Genomic DNA, 20,567 nt, shown 5'->3' on the forward strand with positions numbered 1-20,567 from the left:
GTTGTATTTAGAGAAAAAACAGACTGAAAATGAGTGTATTCTTTTGAAATGTGAGGAATATAAATTAAAATATACAAACAAGCATTACAGCTATGTACATTTAACACTGTCACAATATCCATCCTTCATGGCTTAAGAACAGGAACATACAAAGGTCCACTGAGATTTGTAATCCTCTAGCAGCATAGTATGTTCTTTGAGACAAACAGTAAGATTGATAATCCCTTAGCCAGAATAACCAGAGAGTGCAGAGAGAGTACCCAAGTTGACAAAATCTGAAATGAAAGGGGAAACATAACAGAGGACACTGAGGAAATTCAAGAAATCATCAGATCCTACTACAAAAGCCTATACTCATCAAAACTAGAAAATCTAGAGGAAATGGACAATTTTCTAGACAGATACCAGGTACCAAAATTAAATCAGGATCATACAAACCATATAAACAGCCCCATAACCCCTAAAGAAATAGAAGCAGTCATCAAAACCCTCCCAACAAATAAAGCCCCAGACATGATGGGTTTAGCGCAGAATTCTATGAAACCTTCATAGAAGACCTAATACCAATACTCTCCAAATTATTCCACAAAATAGTAGCAGAGAAAATACTTCCCAACTATGCTCATTCCTAAACCCCACAAAGACCCTACAAAGAAAGAGAACTTTAGACCCTTTTTCCTCATGAACATTGATAAAAAATACTCAATAAAATTCTTGCAAACCAAATCTAAGAACACATCAAAACTTTCATTCAACATGATCAAGAATGTTTCATTGAAGGGATGCTAGAATGGTTCAATATATGGTAATACATTAATATAATCCACTATATAAACAAACCCATAGAAAAAAAAACACATGATCATCTCTTTATATACTGAGAAAGCAATTGACAAAATTCAAAATCCCTTCATGTTAAAAGTTTTGGAAAGATCATTAATTCAACGCTCATAACAAAAATCAACATATAGCATAGGAGTAGCCAACATCACACTAAATGGCAAAAAACTTGAAGCAATTCCACTAAAATCAGAGAACAAACAAGGATCTCTGCTTACCTAGTTAATATAGTACTGGAAGTACTAGCCAGAGCAATCAGACAGCAAAAATGGTCAAAATGATACAAATTGGAAAAGAAGTCAAAATTCCACTATTTGCAGATGATAAGCTAGTATACTTAAGTGACCCCAAAAATTTCACCAGAAATGTTCACAGCTGATCAACAACTTCAGCAAAGTGGCTGAATATAAAATTAACTCAAATAAATCAGAAGCCTTCCTTTACTGAAAGGACAATCAGGCTGAGACAGAAATTAGAGAATTGACACCCTTCAGAATAGTCACAAATAATATAAAATACCTCGGTGTGACCCCAAGCAAGGAAGTGAAGGATCTGTATGACTATAACTTCAAGTCTCTGAAGAAGGAAATTGAAGAAGACCTCAGAAGATGGAAAGGTCTCTTCTGCTCATGGATTGGAACGATCAACTTAGTAAAAATGGCTATCTTGCCTAAGGCAATCTACAAATTCAATGCAATAGCCATCAAAAATCCAACTCAGTTTTTTATAGAGTTAGAAAAAGCAATTTGCCAATTCATTTGGAATAATAAAGAACCCAGGATAGCAAAAGCCATTCTCAACAATATAAAACTTCTGGAGGAATCACCATTCCTGACCTCTGATCTCAGGCTGTATTACAGATCAATTTTGATTTAAAAAAATAAAAACATGGTATTGGTACAGAGACAGACAGGTAGATCAATGGAACAGAATCAAAGACCCAGAAATGAACCCATACCTATGGTCACTTGATCTTTGACAAAGCAGCTAAAACATTCACTGGAAAAGGACAGCATCTCCAACAAATGGTAACCCAGTCACAAAAGAACACTCATGATATGTACTCACTTATAAGTGGATACTATCCCCAAAACTGGGAATACTCAAGAAAACATCTACAGAACATAGGAAGCTCAAAGAAAAGGAAGGCCAGCAAGTGTATGCTTCAGTCTTTCTTAGAAGTAAGAACAAAATGATCATGGGAGAAAATAAAGGGACAACTAGAGGAGCGGGGTTAGGGGAAAGGGTCATCCAGAGACTGCCTCACTTGGGGATATACCCTACATGCACCCAATAAACCTGAGCACTATTGCTCTTGTTAAGTAGTGCTTACTGGCAGGAATCTGATATGGATGCCTCCTCGGAGGCTCTGCCAAAGCCATACTGATACAGAGGAGGATGCTTGCAGCTAACCATCAGACTGAACAGGAGAACCTCAATGAAGGAGTTAGAAAAAGTTTTGAAGGAGCTGAAAGGGTCTGCAACCCCATGGGAAGAACAAAATTATCAACTAACCAAACCCACCACAGCTCCCAGAGACTAAAACACCACCCAAATAGCTTACATAGAAAGACCCATGGCCTCAGGTTCATTTGCAGCCAAGAATAACATTTTCTGATATCAATGGGAGGAGGAGCCTTTGTTCCAGCCATGGCTTGTTTTCCCAGTGTTGGGGAATGCCAATGTGCTGAGGTGGGAGAGTATAGTTAGCAGAAGGATCACCTTCATGTAGGCAATAGGAGGGGGGGCAGGACAGTGTGAAAGGAATAATACCTGAAATATCAATGCAGAGAATATCCAATAAAAAAATTGGGGGGAGAAAAAAAACAAATTCATTTTATGTTTAATCAAATAGAGAAAGTTGTGGTAAAATGGCAGAGACTTAGCCAAGTGTTTGAGTAAAAAACATTTTCTTCATTCAGAAAGATGCGTATACTTACCAATAGAAGTATAAATAAAATTTATAAAAGTTTAATATCCTTGAATTTATCTATCTGTATATGGCTAGAAAATACTACAACAGTACAAATACAGTTTTAAAGAAAATACTGTTCCTTGTCCATTTATGTAATTAATGATAGACTTAATCCCACTGAACTTAACTCTGTTCTCCACTACTAAAATGACTTAATGAGATATAAGACCAAAAAAAAAAAAAGTTATATTTTGTCAAGAAGGAAAGGGCAGTATGTTTCAATACCTTTCTTAAGTAACTATTACATGTGCAATTAACATTTAAAAGAAATACAGTTTTGGAAGCATTATAGAGTAATAGCATAAATGTAAAAAGTAGATAGAAACCTATGGTCTGTTAGGAGAAATTCCTTCAAATAACACTGATAGTTATCAGAAAGTGAATGTGTGATGTATAGAAGATGAGGAAAGAAAATCTCATTTGGTGGCATACTTACTGTTTTCTCTTTTGTTGGTTTTTTGTCTGGCTTTGCTTTGTTTTTGTACACCTCAACTCACTGACATTTTCCAGGATGAAATTTTCATACTCACTCTGAATTGATCTTTAAAACACACGTTTTGAAATCGTTGTGGGGGTTGAGGCAGCAGGCTGTTAAGCAGCAGCAGGGGACAGAGAACTAGAATGGATCATGCTTTAAAACTCAAAGACCATTTGCCTATAATCCAGTAAGTTTTTAGAATTCATTACCTCTAAAAGTTCAATTTGGTTTCTTCCTAGTTTTTACAACTGTATCTAGTTTTACCCCTTATGACACATATGGTGGCTATTTAACTATTAACTATTATTTGAAATTTATTTACTGATCAGAACTAGTTGCAATATGAATCATACACTAAATTCAGGAGCTATATTTTAATGCAATAAGAATTTTGTAATACCAGTCTGATCTATTTGAGTGTATGTCTATTTAATCGGCAATTGCTTCTGGCAAATCTGGTAGGACTTTTTTTTTCCTTTGTTTGTTTGTTTGTTTTTTGAAGAAACTTCTACATTAAAGTTTTCTAAGCACCTTGCACATTCTCCAAATGAATATTGCCATTTCCATGTAGCACCTGAGGATGATTTTTCCCAATTTCCTGTCTAAAAGTACTCTAAGAGTAACTGTGTAGAGGTATGGAAAGATTACTACTTGATGTAAGGAAGCCTTCCTCTTTTCCATCAGCTGCTGGATGAAGTCACTCAGGAGACACTTATTCTAGGTTCCTGTCTATAAGCATAGAACAATATCACAAATAGTGTGAGGGGTTCTCTCTTTAACCTGGGATGGGTCTCAAGGTGAGTAAGTCATTAGTTGGCCATCCCCACTTTTTCTGCTCCATCTTTGTCCCCACACATTGTAGGTAACACAAACATTTGGGACAAAGGTTTTTGGGTGGGTTGTTATCATTATCCCTTCAATAAGAGTCCTCCCCGAGTCACTTCAGGCTCCATATCTCCACCTGCTAGCAGTCCCAGCTAGGGTCACCCTACAGACTCTATTAAGCCTTCCCTGTCTCAAGGCTCTAGCTAGTACCAAAGATGTCCCTCAGGAATTTCCATTCTCATTCCTAGCAGTCTTATGCTCCTTCTACCTAAAGTGATCTCCACTCCCATTGCCTTTATTACCCCCTCTCTCACTCAGATTATTCTCATAACACATCTCCAATGTCTATTTTATTTCTGCTTCTCAGTGAGATTCATATATCCTCACTTAGGACATTTGTACTATTCAGTTTCTTTGGGTCTGTGGATTATAGCATAGTTACCCTGTACTTTATTGCCAATGTTCACATATAAGTGAGTACATACCATACTTGTCTTTCTGGATTTGGGTTGCCTCACACAGACTGATATTCTTAAATTTTGTCTATTTGCCTGCAAATTTTATGATGTATTTTCTTTTAATAGCTGAATAGTATTCCATATTTTGGTGATTCCTTATTGGATAGTTGAATTTCAAATTTTATCCCATTTCCCCCTACTCCCATTCTCCTCCCACTCAACTTCCTTTCCTTCCTTCTTCCAACCACCCTCTCCCACATCAGCTCCCTGGCATTCCTCTGTACTGGGAGAACTTGCCTTCATTGGACCAATAGCCTCGCCTCCCATTGATACCCGACAGTGCCATCCTTTTCTACACATGGGTCTCTCCATGTGAGCTCATTGTTTGGTAATTTAGTCCCTAGAGTTTTTGTAGGGTTTGGGTGGTTGATAATATTGTTCTTCCCATGGGGTTGCAAACCTTTTCTGCTCCTTCAGTCCTTTCTTCAGCTTCCTCAGTGAGATCACTGTGCTCAGCGATCCTTAGTTGCAAGCATCCTCAACTGTATCTGTATGACTCTGGCAGAGCCTCTGAAGAAGCATCATATCAGATTTCTTCCAGTAAGCACTAGTTAGCATCAGCAATAGTGCTTGGGTTTGGCTGCTGCATATGGGGTGGATCACCAACTGAGGCAGTCTCTGATGTTTTTCTTCAATACCTGCTTCTCTATTTGTCCCTGTATTTCCTCCCATGAGATTTCTGGTTTACCTTTTAATAAGGAGTAAAAACATCCACATTCTGGCCTTCCTTCTTTTTGACTTTTGTAAGTCTGTGAATTATTTCTTCGTATTAAGAGCTATGGGGGAATAGTATCCACCTATCAGTGACTGCATACCATGAGTGTTCTTTTGTGACTGGGTTACCACACTCAGGAACTTCTAGCTCCATCCATTTGCCTAGGAATTTCATGAAGTCATTGTTTCTAATAGCTTAGTAGTACTTCATTGTGTAAATGGACCAAAATTTCTGTATCCATTCCTCTGTTGAAGGACATCTGGATTCTTTCCAGCTTCTGGCTATTATAAATAATGCTGCTGTGAGCATGGTGGAGCATGTGTCCTGGTTACATGTTGGAGCTTCTTTTGGGTATATGCCCAGGAGTGGTATAGCTGGGTCTTCAGGTAGTAGTGTGTCCAATTTTCTGAAGAACTTCCAGATTGATTTGCAGAATGGTTGTACCAGCTTGCAATCCCACCAATAATGGAGGAGTTTTCCTGTTTTCCACATCATTGCCAGCATCTACTGTCACCTGAATTTTTGATCTTAGCCATTCTGAATGGCGTGAGATGGAATCTCAGTGTTTTTTTGATTTACATTTTTCTGATGACCAGGGGCATTTCTTTCGGTGCTTCTCAGCCATCCGGTATTCCTCTGTTGAGAATTCTTTGTTTAGCTTTGTACTCCATTTTAAATAGGATGATTTAATCCTCTAGAGTTTAATTTCTTGAGTTCTTTGTATATATTGAATACTAGCCCTCTATCAGATGTAGGTTTGGTAAAGATTCTTTGCCAATCTTTTGGTTGCCACTCTATCATCTTGACAGTATCCTTTGACATACAGAAGATTTATGATTTTATGAGGTCCCATTTGTCAATTGCTGATCTTAGAGCATAAGCCATTGGTGTTCTCTTGAATAAATTTTCCCGTGTGCTTATGTGTTCTAACCTCTTACCCACTTTCTCTTCTATTAGTTTCAGTGTATCTGGTTTTATGTGGAGGTCTTTGATCCACTTGTACAAAGAGATTAAGAATAAGCCGATTTTCATTCTCTAATTACTGACTGCCAGGTGATCCAGCACCATTTGTTGAAGATGCTGTCCTTTTTCCATTGAATGTTTTTAGCTCCTTTGTCAAAGACCATGTGACTATACGTGTGTGTCCATTTCTTGGTCTTCAATTCTGTTTCATTAATCTAGTCGCCTGTCTCTTTACAGTATTCCGCATTTTATTTTTCTATTCTTCATTTGAGAGACAGGTCGTTTCCTGTTTTTAGTTTCTATGAAGAAAACCAAAATAAGAAAGACATACAGGCACAATTCAACCTCCAAAATCAAAAATAGCAGGAAACAGCAACCACTAGTTCTTATGAATAAATGTCTATGAACACAGATGAGTAAATGGCCTTGTGTTATTTTTTTTCAGTATATGCCCAGGAATGGAATAGCTAAATCTTGGGGTAGAACTATTCCAAAGTTTCTGAGAAACCTCCTAATCAATTGCAAGTGGTTATATAAGTTTGCATTCCCACCAGCATGTGCTATCTTTGAGGTATTGATCTTAGCCATTCTGATTGCTGTAAAATATAATGTCAGAGTCATTTTGATTTGCATTTCCTTGAAGGATAAGGACACTGGACATTTCTTCAAGTGCTTCTTGGCTAATTAGAGATTCCTCTGTTGAGAATTCTCTGTTTAGCACTGTAACTCCATATTTTAATTGGGTTATTTGGATTATTAGTGTCTAATTTCTTGAGTTCTTTATATACTTTGCATATTAATCATCTTTTAGATGAAGATATGGTGACAACCTTTTCCCATTCTGTAGGCTACCATTTTGTCCTATAAATAGTGTCCTTAGCCTTTCAGAGTAGTAAGATGTCCATTTTTACTATGTTAATCCTATTGATCTATGAACATAAAAGATCTTTTTCCCTTATTACATGTTCCTCAATTTCTTTCTTCCTAGACTTGAAGTTCTTGTCCAACAGGTATTTTTTGGGGGGGTTAGAGTTACACCAAGGTATTTATTATTATTTATAGCTATTTTAATGGGTGTTATTTCCTTAATTTCTTTCTCAGCCTGTTTATCATTTGTATAAAGGAAGGCTACAGATATTTTTATTTAATTTTATATTCAATTATTTTGCCAAAAGGCATTAATTATCAGCTGTTGGTGTTCTCTGGTAAAATTTTCGGGGTCAATTTTGCATATGACATTGACTTTTTCCTTTCTAATTAATATTAGTTTGATCTACCTTAGTTGTCTAATTGCTCTTCAACTAGTTTAATGAATAGATATGGAGAGAGTGGCAACCTTGTCTTGTCCCTGATTTTGATTAGAATTGCTTTACTTGTATTGCTTTTTCTCACTTTTTCTTTCTCTTCAAAATACTGTGAGGAAAGTTCTGTTATACAATGTATACCGCAAGAGTTCTCAGGCTCTCTTTATTTTTATCCTTTACTTTCTCTTTTTAATGAATTTGTGACCATTGTTTAATAGTTTGTCTATACGTACCTTCATATTTAAGAATCTCCCCATTTTCCCTCTGTCATTTCTGCATAGATTCTTTCTAATATTATCCAAAACTTGTTTTGATGGTTTTAGTCTCTTACATTTTATTAAGAGTTTTCTGTGCACTGATCTATGACCTATCCTACCCATACAAAAAGAACCTAGTAATAGAATAACCAAGGAATAATAACAAAATAAGTCACATAGAAAATAAATGAGTATTAGCTAAAGAACCGATGAAACTTACAATACAAATTAATTAAGCTGTCTAATAAAAGGAAAAGTTTAACAGAACAGACTTGAAAATGTATAATTTATGAGTAATCTGCAAGAAATTTGCATTAGATAAGAATGCCAAAAACACTTGGAAAGCCAGTATTAAAAATGATTCAATAATGCATGTTTGATCACTCACATGCACCATAGAATTGAATCTTCTAGTCAGAACCCAATCATAATAAATAATGAGGTTATTAGCAGTCTTTAGTATTATTGATCGTTTTGTTTTCTTTGGATGCTTTGACTAGTGTTGGTATCAAGTTATCAAATATTATGTTAGCAAATAATCCATCCTCTTTATTCTTTTAAAGTATTTGAGAATAATTATTTTGTACAGTTTAATTATTTTAAATAGTTCCACATTGAATCCTTAATGACCTTGCTTTTTCTTTATTTGAACTCTCTGGTTTGTGATTAATGTCTTTTATTTATCAATATATGAAGATTTTCCATGTGTTTGTAAGTCCATTTTTTCCTTTGTATAAAAATTAGTTTTTCATTCTAGATTATCTGATGTGGGAATTATACCTCTATGATGGAATGTACAGGTCTCTGATATAATGAGACACCTTCCTTGTGGGCCTAGTTGATACGTTTTTTTTCTTCTAATTAAACATATTGATTTAAAAATATGATTATTTTTGTTGTCCATGAATGCTTAACAATTTTACTGATCAACCACTAATCTTTTATGTTTTTCTTTTTAGAATCTTGTAAAATATCTTCCTGAGCAGAACGTACTCAGGGAACTAGCACAACTTAAGAATGAGTATGATGACCTCTGTGAGCCTGAGCAGTTTGCTGTTGTGGTATGTATCGATCCTAAAGGCCTATGAATGCACTTCTCATGAACAAAAGAAATATATTCGGTGATTCATTTCACTTTATAACTGTATAATTAAATGCAATATTGACTTAGAAAAATCTTTACCTATAGCATTAAAAAGAAGTAAGTTATTTTGATGTTTATGAAATAAACCAAAGCATAGTCTTTTTTTTTTTTTTTTTCATAGACCGTCTTTTATTGGTAAAAGGGCACATAGAAATAATAAAAACCACAATGGGGTTTCCTAGAAAGAACAATAGTACACAAAACATCTAAAGGAGAAGCACAGTGTTTCTAATACACAGAATTTAACCAAACTCTTTCCACATGGTAAATAAGGCAGTGAAAAAATTGCAGGCAATAGTCCCCTGGTTGTCCAAGACTTTAGAAAAACATTTTAGAGAGTTTAACAGTGCCGATATTTGTTCTTCATTTTTTTATTGGTTATTTTATTTACAATTCAAATGCTCTCTTTCTTCCAAGATTTCCTTCCACAAACCTAGGTCATGGAGCCTCCACAGAACCAAGGGGCTTCCCTCCCATTGGTGCCAGACAAGACAATCCTCTGCTACATATACACCTGAAGCCATGGGACCCTGCATGTGTACCCTTGTTGGTTACTTATTCCCTGGGAGCGTTGGGTGTTTCGATTGGTTAATATTGTTGTTCTTCCTATGGAGATACAAACCCATTCAACTCCTTCAGTTATTGCCCTAACTTCTTCAATGGAGTCTCTGAACTTAGTCCAATAGTTGGTCCATGACATGTATTTTCTCAGGCTCTGGCAAAGCCTCTCAGGGAACAGCTATACCAGGCTCCTGTCAGCAAGTGCATCTTGGCATTAGCAGTAGTGTCAGGGTTTTTTGTCTGCAGATAGGTGGGATTTGCATGGGGCTAGATGACCTTTCCTTCAGTCTCTGCTCTACTCTTTGCCCCTGCATTTTGTTTTTTGATAGGAGAAATTCTTGATTAATATTTTTGAGTGGGTGGCCCCAACACTCAACCAGGGCCATACCTATGCACTAGAGATGATCTTTTCAGGTTCTATCTCCCTGTTCTTAGATATTTTGGCTAATGCACTCTGTTGAGTGTGAAAATCTCTTGGTCTCTAGAGGTTCAATCTCCCTATTGTTGAACATTTTGGCCAATGCCCTACCTGTTGGATCCTGGGAACCTCTTGGGTCCCAGGCATCTGGGACTTTCTAGTGACTACCCCCAGTTTCCTCTACTATACTGGTACATACCTCCTTTCTTTCTTCCTTTCATTTTTTTAATCCCCAAATATTATTTAAGATTTATTGATCTATTTTACTTATGTGAGTAAACCGTACTATTTTTAGTACTCTTAACCACTGATCATCTCTCTAGCCCTCATATTTCCTTTCAAATATTTGATGGTCTATACTTCTCTCCCAGTTGCTCCTATACCTGAACCAGTCCCCATTTTTCCCTCCCCCTCTTCTCTCCCTCCCATATTCACTCTCGCTCTACTTCCCATGATTATTTTCTTTCCCCTTATGAGTAGGACTGTAGTATCCACACTTTGGTGTGGTCCTAATTGATCCTGGGTTTTATATGGTCTGTGAGTTGTATTATGGTTATTCAGAACTTTTTTCAAGTTCCTTTCATTTGCCTGCAAATTTCAAGAAGTCATTGTTTTAATTGCTGAGTGGTATTCCACTGTGTAAATGTACCACATTTTCTGTGTTCGTTCTTCTCTTGAGAGGCATTTAGGTTGTTTCCAGTTTCTGGTTAGTAGAAATAATGCTGATATGAACATGGTGGATTGACAAATGAGACCTCATAAAATTGAAAAGCTTCTTTAAGGCAAATGACACTGCCATCAGGACAAACCAGCAACCCACAAATTGGCAAAATATCTTTAACAATCCTACATATGATAGAGGACCGAAATCCAAAATATCTAAAGAACTCAAGAAGTTAGACTCCAGAGAACAAAATAACCCTATTAAAATTTGGGTACAGAGCTAAACAGAATTGTCAACTGAGTAATAGTAAATGGCCATGCAGCACCTAAAGGAATATTCAAAATCCTTAGTCATCAGGGAAATGCAATTCTAAATGATCCTGAGATTTCACCTCACACCAGATAGGATGGCTAAGATCAAATACTCAGATGACAGCAGATTCTGACGAGAATGTGAAGCAAAAGGATCACTCCTCCACTGATGGTGGGATTGTAAGCTGGTATAACCAATCTAGAAATCAGTCTGGCAGTTCCTCAGAAAAATGGAAATAGTATTATCTGAGGATCCACCTTATACCACTCCTGGGCATATACCCAAAATATGCTCCAACAGATAATAAGGAAGAAGTACTGATATTTAATTATATTAATGTATGCAAAATGGTATGCTGTATTGCACTGTCTGATTTTCTTTTCCTGAGATCTGAATGTTAGAATTTAGCTCCCTTAAAAATTCAAAATGATAGAATAATATCTATATTAATAAATAAGAAAGAGAACTATGCTTGCAGCTAACCATCAGGCTAAACATGAGGACCCCAATAAAGAGTTAGAGAAAGCAATGAAGGAGCTGAAAGTGTTGGCAATCCCATGGGAAAAAACAAAATTATCAACTAACCAAACCCACCACAGTTCTTAGGGACTAAAACACCAACCAATGAGTGCACATGGAGAGACCCATGACTCCAGTTGCATATGAAGCAAAGGATAGCATTCTCTGGCATCAATGAGAGAAGAGGACTCTGAGCCAGGAAGGTTCTTTTTCCCAGTGTAGGGGAATGCTGAGGTAGGAGAGGGAGGTTGGGAGAGGGAACACCTTCATGGAGGGGGAACGGATTTGGATTGGTGGAAAGGGAACAACATCTGAATTGTAAATACAGAGAATATCCGATAAAAAAGAAAAATAACAGAAACTGTTTTTACTGTATACATTGTGTAAGAAAAAAATCACAAGAATTTTAAAGTGTTCTTAAGTGTTATTAATCAATTGAGAGCTTGCAAATGTATTATTTCTGTCAGTAAAAATACCTTATAAAGATATCAAAGGTACTTTAATAGTTCTCCTTATCCCTATCATATGAGTGCCCAAATAAGGACTATTTATAAAGGATATGGTCATATATCTTAAAATACCACAAACCTGCTATTTAAACAATTAGCCAGAAAAGAGAGTATAAAGGGCATTGAAGTTTCTTTGAACAAAACTATTTTTTCCAGAGCTGGGGACTGAACCCACAGCATTGTGCTTTCCAGATGAGCACTTTACCATTCAGCTAAATTTCCAATTGCTAATTGTTTTCATAATTATTTAGATGTTCAAGACAGATATCTTGCTGTAAGAGTGAGCATTCCCTTTATGGTTTCTTTATAGTTTCTTGTTTATTCTGGGTTCCTGTTTGTTTTTCATTTTTTTTAACAATGAAATTTTTTGAATTATTGAACCTGTTTTACAAATGTATCTAGAAAGTTTCATCTAAACTTTTGCATAATATTTCAAAATTATGTTAGAATTAATATGATTTCCTACTTTTCAATTTCAAACTTTTGTTCATATGTCCCTCCATTAGATGGGACTGAGTATGTTCTTTTAGCATGTATAGTAAATGTTCTTTCCTATTTAAAGTTCTTTTATTCTACGGCATGCTATTGCCTACCTTGTAAAATCTTTGGAAAGGAAATTAGGCAATCATATTTGGGATAAAATAGAACATGTAATGGACCTAGGGAGTATATTTCTCTTACTTTTAAATCAGATCTATTAGTCAACTGAATTGGCTCTGTATTATTTATTAACTAGTCGCACTTTACTAGAGTCCTAAATAATAAAGTTTGTAGCCCCAAGTCCATACTTGAAGCCTAAGCGGTTCAAATCCATCTTATAATTGAAGCAGAGTTATACACTAGATGATATTTCAGCTGCATCCTGATGGTTATGAGTATTACAGTAGGTATACTACACAGTTTCTCAGAAACCATTTTCCCTCAGTGCAGTTTATCTAAGAAGATGTATGAGTTGTCAAGCAAGTCCTTCAGGAGGAATATCCTTGGTACCTCACTGAGGAAATGAAATCGGGGGGTGTCATAAAAAGCAATATACCTTCTGAACTAAAGGCAAAAATAGAAAATGAAAGAGGTTTCTTGTTTGTGCACGTTATCATAAATATTTAAGTCTGTGTGTACATGAATTGTCTTAGTCTCTCTTTTTTCTCTCACTGTATTTTGCTGCATGTCTGATGAGGAAGGCAGGGTCAGACAGAATCTTGATTATTACTAGGCAGTTCAAACTATGTAAATTGCCAAAGAATATTAATTCAGACTTATGAAACAAGTTTAGGCACACTCTTCTTTTTTATTGGATAATCTCTGCATTTATATTTCAGATATTATTCCTTTCCCCCAATTGCATCCCCCTCCCTATCCCATTGCCTCCAAGAAGGTCCTCCTTCTCCCAACCACCCTCTTCCACCTCAGCACTTTGACATCTCCCTACATTGAGAAAATGAGCCTTCCCTGGACACAAGTCTTCTCCTCTCATTGATACCAGAGAATGCCATCCTCTGTTACATATGCACTTGGGGGTCTCTTTATGTGAATTCATTGGTTGGTGTTTTCGTCCCTGGGAACAGTGGTAGCATTGGTTAGTTGATCATTTTGTTTTTCCCATGGGGTTGTAGACCCTTTCAGCTCCTTCAGTTCTTACTCTAGGTCCTTCATTGGGGTCTTTGTGTTCAGCCTGATGGTTAGCTGCAAGCATCCTCCTCTGTATCAGTATGGCTCTGTCAGAGCCTGAGAAGGCATCCATATCAGGTTCTTTCTAGTAAGCACTACTTGGCATCAGCAATAGTGCTTGGGTTTCATAACTGCATATGGGGTGGATCCCCAGGTGAGGCAGTCTCTGGATGATCTTTTCTCCAATCCCTGCTCCTCTATTTGTCTCATTATTTCCTCCCATGAGTGTTTTGTTCTCCCATCTAAGAAGGACTGAGGCTTCCACATTCTGGCCTTCCTTATCTTTTCTCCTCTATTTGTCCTTTTATTTCTTCCCATGAATGTTTTGTTCTTCCTTCTAAGAAGGACTGAGGCATCCACCTTCTGCTCTTCCTTCTCTTTGAGCTTCATAAGTTCTGTGGATGAATCCCTGGGTATTTTGAGCTTTTTTGGACTAGTATCTGCTTATAAGTGAGTACATACCATTAGTGTTCTTTTGTAACTGGGTCACCTAACTCAATGACTTTCTCTGCTCTCCCCTTTGTGGGGGTGATGGATACATGCCTCTGTATACAACACCTTCTCTGGGTGTTGGGGACTGAGATAAGGTCCCTGCATTCATATAGTAAACAGTTAACCCTGAGACATATCCCTAGCAATCACCACAGTATTAACCGATTGAAACCTCTCAGGCCCATTTTATCCTCACACCTGCCAACCTTTCTTAGCTTTAGGTATTAACCTTAAGTGCAGGCTGAGATCACTGTACCCAGACACATGTTAGGGGTGTAAACTTATTCTTTCTTCTCAGAATCATTCCATGTGCTAGCACTTGTGGTTCCTAGTCCTTAGCAACTTTTCGAAACTCATTCTTTAAATCTTAGCTTAAATGTGCCTTTCAAAGTCATTATGCAACTTGCCTAACTGTCAAAGGTAGGTTTATCTCTTAAACTCTTAGAACCTCTTCTTAAAATTCCTTTCTAAAAAGTAATAATTCAATAATTTAGGTTTGATGTTATTAGTTAAACATGTTCTCTTACATTTTAAGTGCTATGAGTAGATGAACTATGTTGATATCACTCGTGATATGTACCTATCAAATTATTGTCGAATATTTGCCTAGATCCAAATTCCAGTGGACACGTTCCTCTCCTGTCTGACCTCAGTTCTCATGCCACTTTCCAATAATGACATATTTAAACATTTTTATTAGAATTTTTTTCTTTTCTTGCTTTTTTACACAGTGAGAATTTCATTTTTGCTTTCATTTAAATACCCCTTACACTATAAAATGCACACTAATATATAACTCCCTAGATAAAAATGGAGTCTCAGTAGCTAAGTCAAAATGAGTGCCATACAGGAGATTACTTCTTCGATATTGATTAAAATACTACTACCAATCAGAAACAATGAAATTCACAATACTGGTAGATATTTTTTCAAGGATAGAAAATAAAGCTTATCTCAGTCAGACCCTGTGTTTTGAGCTTCTCTAACCTTTTGCTTTTCTAAAGTGTGACAACCTTGGTCTTGCATATAATCACTTGTAATCAACTGGGAATAAAAAAAAGAGAAAAAAAAAACAGAGGAGGGGATTAATCAGAAACAAACAAACAACATTGAACAGGAGATCTTCCCTCAGTGTGAAGGCAGACCTCCTAGGAAGAGGGACATGCAACTTCCTACAAGTCTTGTGATCAATAATCTTCATCTTTAAAGGAATAGATTGGCTGCATTGCTTCCCACTGACTTGTCCTTCAACCTACCTCCTACTGAATTGGATTTGGTACATCCATTGTAATTATGTGCTGTACCTTTACTGGAAGGAAAGTACAGATCTTTGAAAGCTCTGACAGTCAGAACCCCCAGCTGGAGCTTTTAGATGCTTCTGAGTGTGTTTGCAGCTCAGCTGTTCTCAAACCTCAGAGCTATGGAAATTCCCACTTATCTTGCACTGAGGATGGAGTCCCATACTGTGTATATCTATTAAGCTAGCATGTCTTCTGAGGAAAGAAGGCAATAATTAGTTCTGTTAGTAATCAGTACTTTTGTTTTTCTCACTTCAAAATTATCCATATTTTTCAATTAAAAAATATTCTAAAGCTATAATCTAGGGAGAAAATGATGTTTTGATAGACTTGTAGTTGTAAATCATTAATGAACAGAACAGATTATGTGACATTACTGACAGAACAATGATTTTTTTCTTACTTCTGCACAAATCTATGAAAGTAAAAGGAAACTTAGAACTACAACTATAAGCACTTTTTGCTTTAATTGCTTTGAAGACTCAATAAAGAGCTTAAAGAGGATGTAAAGGAAGTTTAACCAGGTGAAAAGGAGACTAGTAAAAACAGTCCCCCTTTTATAATATGAAAAGCAATTACTTTAATATGAAAATTGTAGGTTTTGTTAATATTATATCATTTTCTGGGTTTTCATATTCATTGGGGAAAAATTACATTTTTATTTTTTTAATTTTGCTTGCAATCACTATGTTCAGTGTTGTAGCAAGAAATGTTTCTGCTTTCATTTGTCTGCTCATGTGAATGCCAGCTCTCATTTGTCGATGTGGGTAATTTTATCTGAGGAAATAGCAACTTAATATTTTTGATTAATTGAATGAAAATCCACCACGAGTCATTCTCAAATCCCTTTATTTATATAACTGGTCATTTCATTAATTTCTCATATCAATCCATTCTCATGATGGGATAGTTTATTATGGTCACCTTTTATAATAAAACAAGGTAAAATCAAACTACCTGAATTTTTATTCCATATTTATTGGATATTCTCTGCGTTTACATTTCAGATGTTATCCCCTTCCCACAATCCCATTCCCCCTCCCCCTCCCATTGCCTCCATGAGGGTGCTCCCTCTCCCAACCACCCTTTCTCACCTCAGCACATTCCATTCCCCTAAGCTGAGATAACGAGCCTTGGCTGGACCAAAGGCCTCTCCACCCATTGATGCAGAGAGTGTTACCCTCTGCTGCATTTGTACTGGGAGTCATGGGTCTCTCCATGTGAACTCATTGGTTAGTGTTTTAGTCTCTGGGAGCTGTGATGGGTTTGCTTAGTTGATAATTTTGTTCTTCCCATGTGTTTCAGACCCTGTCAGATACTTCAGTCCTTTCTCTAGCTCTTTCATTGGGGTCCTTGTGTTCAGTCTGATGGTTAGCTGCAAGCATCCTCCTCTGTTATCATTATGGCTCTGGCAGAGCCTCTGAGGAGGCATCCATATCAAGTTCCTGCCAGTAAGCACTGCTTGGCATCAGCAATAGTGCTTGGGTTTACTGGCTGCATATTGGGTGGATTCCCAGGTGAGGCAGTCTCTAGATGATCTTTTCTGCAACCCCTGCTCCTCTATGTGTCCCTGTATTTCCTTCTATGAGTGTTTTATTCTCCCTTCTTAGAAGGACTGAGGCATTCACCTTCTGGTCTTCCTTCTAATTGAGCTTTATAAGCTGTGTGAGTTGTTTCTTGGGTATTCAAGTTTTGGAGTTAGTATCTGCTTATGAGTACATCGCATGAATGTTCTTTTGTGACTGGGTTACCTCTCTTAGGATGATTTGCCTAAGAATTGCATGAAGTCATATTTTTAATAGCTGAGTAGTACTCCGTTGTGTATGTACCACAATTTCTGTAACCATTCCTGTTCAAGGTCATCTGTGTTCTGTTCAGAGTGGTTGTACCAGCTTACAATAACACTAACAGTGGAGGAGTGTTCCTCTTTCTCCACATCCTCACCAGGATCTGCTGTCACCTGAGTTTTTGATCTTTTCTATTTTTATTGGTTTAAGGTGGATTCTCATTATTGTTTTGATTTGCATTTCCCTAATGACTAGGGATGTTGAGCATTTCTTAAGGTGCTCCTGAGCCATTTGGTATTTCTCAGTTGAGAATTCTTTGTTTAGCTCTGTATGTCATTTTTAATAGGATTATTTAATTCTCTAGAGTCTAACTACTTGAGTTATATATATATATATATATATATATATTGGATACAAGCCCTCTATCAGATGTAGGATTGGTAAAGATATTTTCCCAATCTGTTGGTTGCCGTTTTGTCCTCTTGACAGTGTCCTTTGCCTTACAGAAGCTTTGCAATTTCATGAGGTCCCATTTGTTGATTCTGGATCTTAGAGCATATGACATTGGTATTCTGTTCAAGAAATTTTCCCCTGTGCCGAAGTGTTCTAAGCTCTTCCCACTTTCTGTTTTATTAGTTTCAGTGTACCTGGTTTTATGTGGTGGTCTTTGATCCAGTTAACCACATGAAAATTTGATATTCACAGTAGTTCAGTGGTTGTCAATCAATTTTGTAAATTATTACTTTTCATCAAGTTTTAAAATATCAAAATTTCACCACCTTATTTATTCCCTTATGTGTCTGATTTCCTAATAGAATAGCACAGGTTATCAGTAGTTTTAATAGTCATTTGTGGCCTCAAATAGGTGTTTTGCCAAGAATACTGAAAATTTTATTCAACTTCTCAGTGTGACTCCTTTGGGTTTATAGTGTCTTTGGGGCAGTAAAGATGAGTTGATGTTTCTCAATACATAATTTCCACATATTACTATCTTTGGGGAACTATTCTCTATCATATTATCATTATTTTTCTGATGTAGAGTCAGTTTTCAACACTATTTTTTAAAGCTTCAATTCATAGATTAACCATGGCCCTCATCTCTCATGACAGCTAACATGCAAACATTTCCTTTTTTCTACCTATACCAGGAATTCTTGTATTGATTATATTCTTGAGGTATTGGATTTAGTGCACGGAGTAAAGTAATGAATAAAATAGTCCTGGCCTTGAAGAAATTATTGTGTTAGAATATGAAGAAATTATTCATTTAAGAGTTGATGTATATTCTTCATCACTATAATTCCAGGCAGAATTTTGTCAGTCATTGCCTCTAAATTTTACTATGAACCTAACAAAAATCCATCCTTTAGTGTTCCTGGATTCCTCTTGTTTAATATAGTAAAGTTAGCATAAACCTTATGGAAATTCAATGAATAATGCCTCAATAATGATTCTGTCTTGATATCGATGTAATAACTGAAACGAATTATGTTAATTTCAAAGGACTAACATTTCAGTTTTATTCAGATACGATAGACATTAATAAAAGGCGAAGTGAATAACCCTAAATGTTGCATGCCCCTCTCATTCATGCATTAGTTTTAAAACTGCTGCTTCTTATCTTTTTCTGTGCATTCTTGTGGTATTTTGCTATTAGATCTATATTTGCCAGTTTTATAGTTATGAAGTATGTACAATTCAAATTATATAAATGAAACTGTGCCTAGCTCTTTGGGGAAATAACCTACTTGTCTTCTCACTAAAGCTGCCAATGTACTTATTTTTAATATAGTGCACATAGGCTGAAGAAATGAGAGTCACTTGATGTGATATGATAGACAAATAACTTGCAACACAAATAAATCTCCTACATAATACAACACCCTGGTCAGCATCCCACATCACTTCAAGGAATGAATTATAAAATAAAGGATGCCAGTCAACTAAAATGCTGCGAGGGACTTCAACAACAAGCAAAACATACATTTCAGCAGAGTTTCTACTTTATTTGTTTATATCACTTAGGAACACTCAAGTGTCTTTATTAGACATGAGCCTTTTAATAGTTGTATATGTGGCTGGGGATGTAGCTCAGTGTTCCTTATTATTTGTAAACATGACTACCCTATTGCTACTTTAAAGAGCAAAACCCTCTGATGGCAGTTCAGCTGTTGTCCATCAATCCATTCTTGTCTGAATGTTAAAGTTCATACTTAAAATTGAAACAATCCTATTGATGTGTTCTAGAGATAGTAATTGATAGATAGAGATATCCTCAAATGACTCCACTTTTTCTCTCATCTCTGGATTTTCTATAAGAAAATAAGAAATGTATATTATGCATATCCTAGATAAAAAATAGATTATGATATTTTCAGTATATCCAGTGGCTAAAGAGACACATTCTTAATTGACTACTGCAGAAACACATTACTTAATTATCTCATGTTTGTCAGACACCTTAAAACCCTGTGTCATTCTTGCTAGGAATTTCTAAGGACTTATAAAGAAGGTAAAGCAAACAGCAGTGATTATTTTCCTTGCTTAAATTATATCCATTAAGACAACAAATATGCTTCATACAGTATTTCATTCATGTCCTATGGAACATGCATAAATAATGAATACATTTTGCTGAGAAACATTAACTAATTTTGCACTTAGTCACATAATTAGAATCTACAAAACTGGAGTTTGGGTTCAAGACTGTAAAACTCAAAAGTCCTGTATCTTCCTTGGCAAATAATGCCATGGGCATAGATAATATAGACATTTGATTCTTTATTTGTCTAGGAATTTTAAAAAAATATATTTCTTTTACACCCTAAGCTTAAAATGCACTGTGTTGGGTTTGAGTATTATTGCTGGGATTAAGTGCCTAGTGTCAAATAGTGTTATATAAGCAATTTTAGTCTTCTCCTGACCATCCCTGTTGTGTCTTCTTTGTTTGTATTTATGTCTATTTTCCATATAGAATTTCACGGAGCCAAGACTGGTCATGAATTTTCTTTGTAGCTGTGGGTTACTGTAAACTTTTATTATAACCTCCCTTCCACTGTAATTTCAGGACAACACCACCATCTTTAGATTTTGTCTTCTATGCTTCTTAATGTACTAGTGCTTCCAGTTTGTGGAAATGAATATATTTATATATTTTTAATCAGCTATAATTTATCATCATCTGCCACATGTTATATTTCGGTGTATGTGGTGAGTGAATGAAGAAAATTTTGCTAAGTCAGAGGTAGCTAAATCTGTGCTGTGGTTTTCAATTTCTTCCTATGTCAGACTGACTAATGACATATTGCCATCTAATTCTA

The 20,567-nt window shown here is 36.1% G+C and overlaps 1 protein-coding gene across 1 annotated transcript in view; it reads left to right on the forward strand.

Moving 5' to 3' along the window:
- The window catches only part of DIAPH2 (diaphanous related formin 2), a gene marked incomplete at its 5' end in the record, with an annotated part of 690,195 nt that overhangs the window by 288,306 nt on the left and 381,322 nt on the right, over positions 1-20,567 (forward strand). Inside the window, one exon of the mRNA XM_080910844.1 lies at positions 8,835-8,936. Within this exon, the coding sequence (XP_080766970.1) occupies positions 8,835-8,936 (102 nt within the window). The remainder of the gene's footprint in view (positions 1-8,834; positions 8,937-20,567) is intronic.

Source organism: Micromys minutus, assembly GCF_963924665.1.
Source record: "Micromys minutus genome assembly, chromosome: X".
Classification (NCBI taxonomy): domain Eukaryota; kingdom Metazoa; phylum Chordata; class Mammalia; order Rodentia; family Muridae; genus Micromys; species Micromys minutus.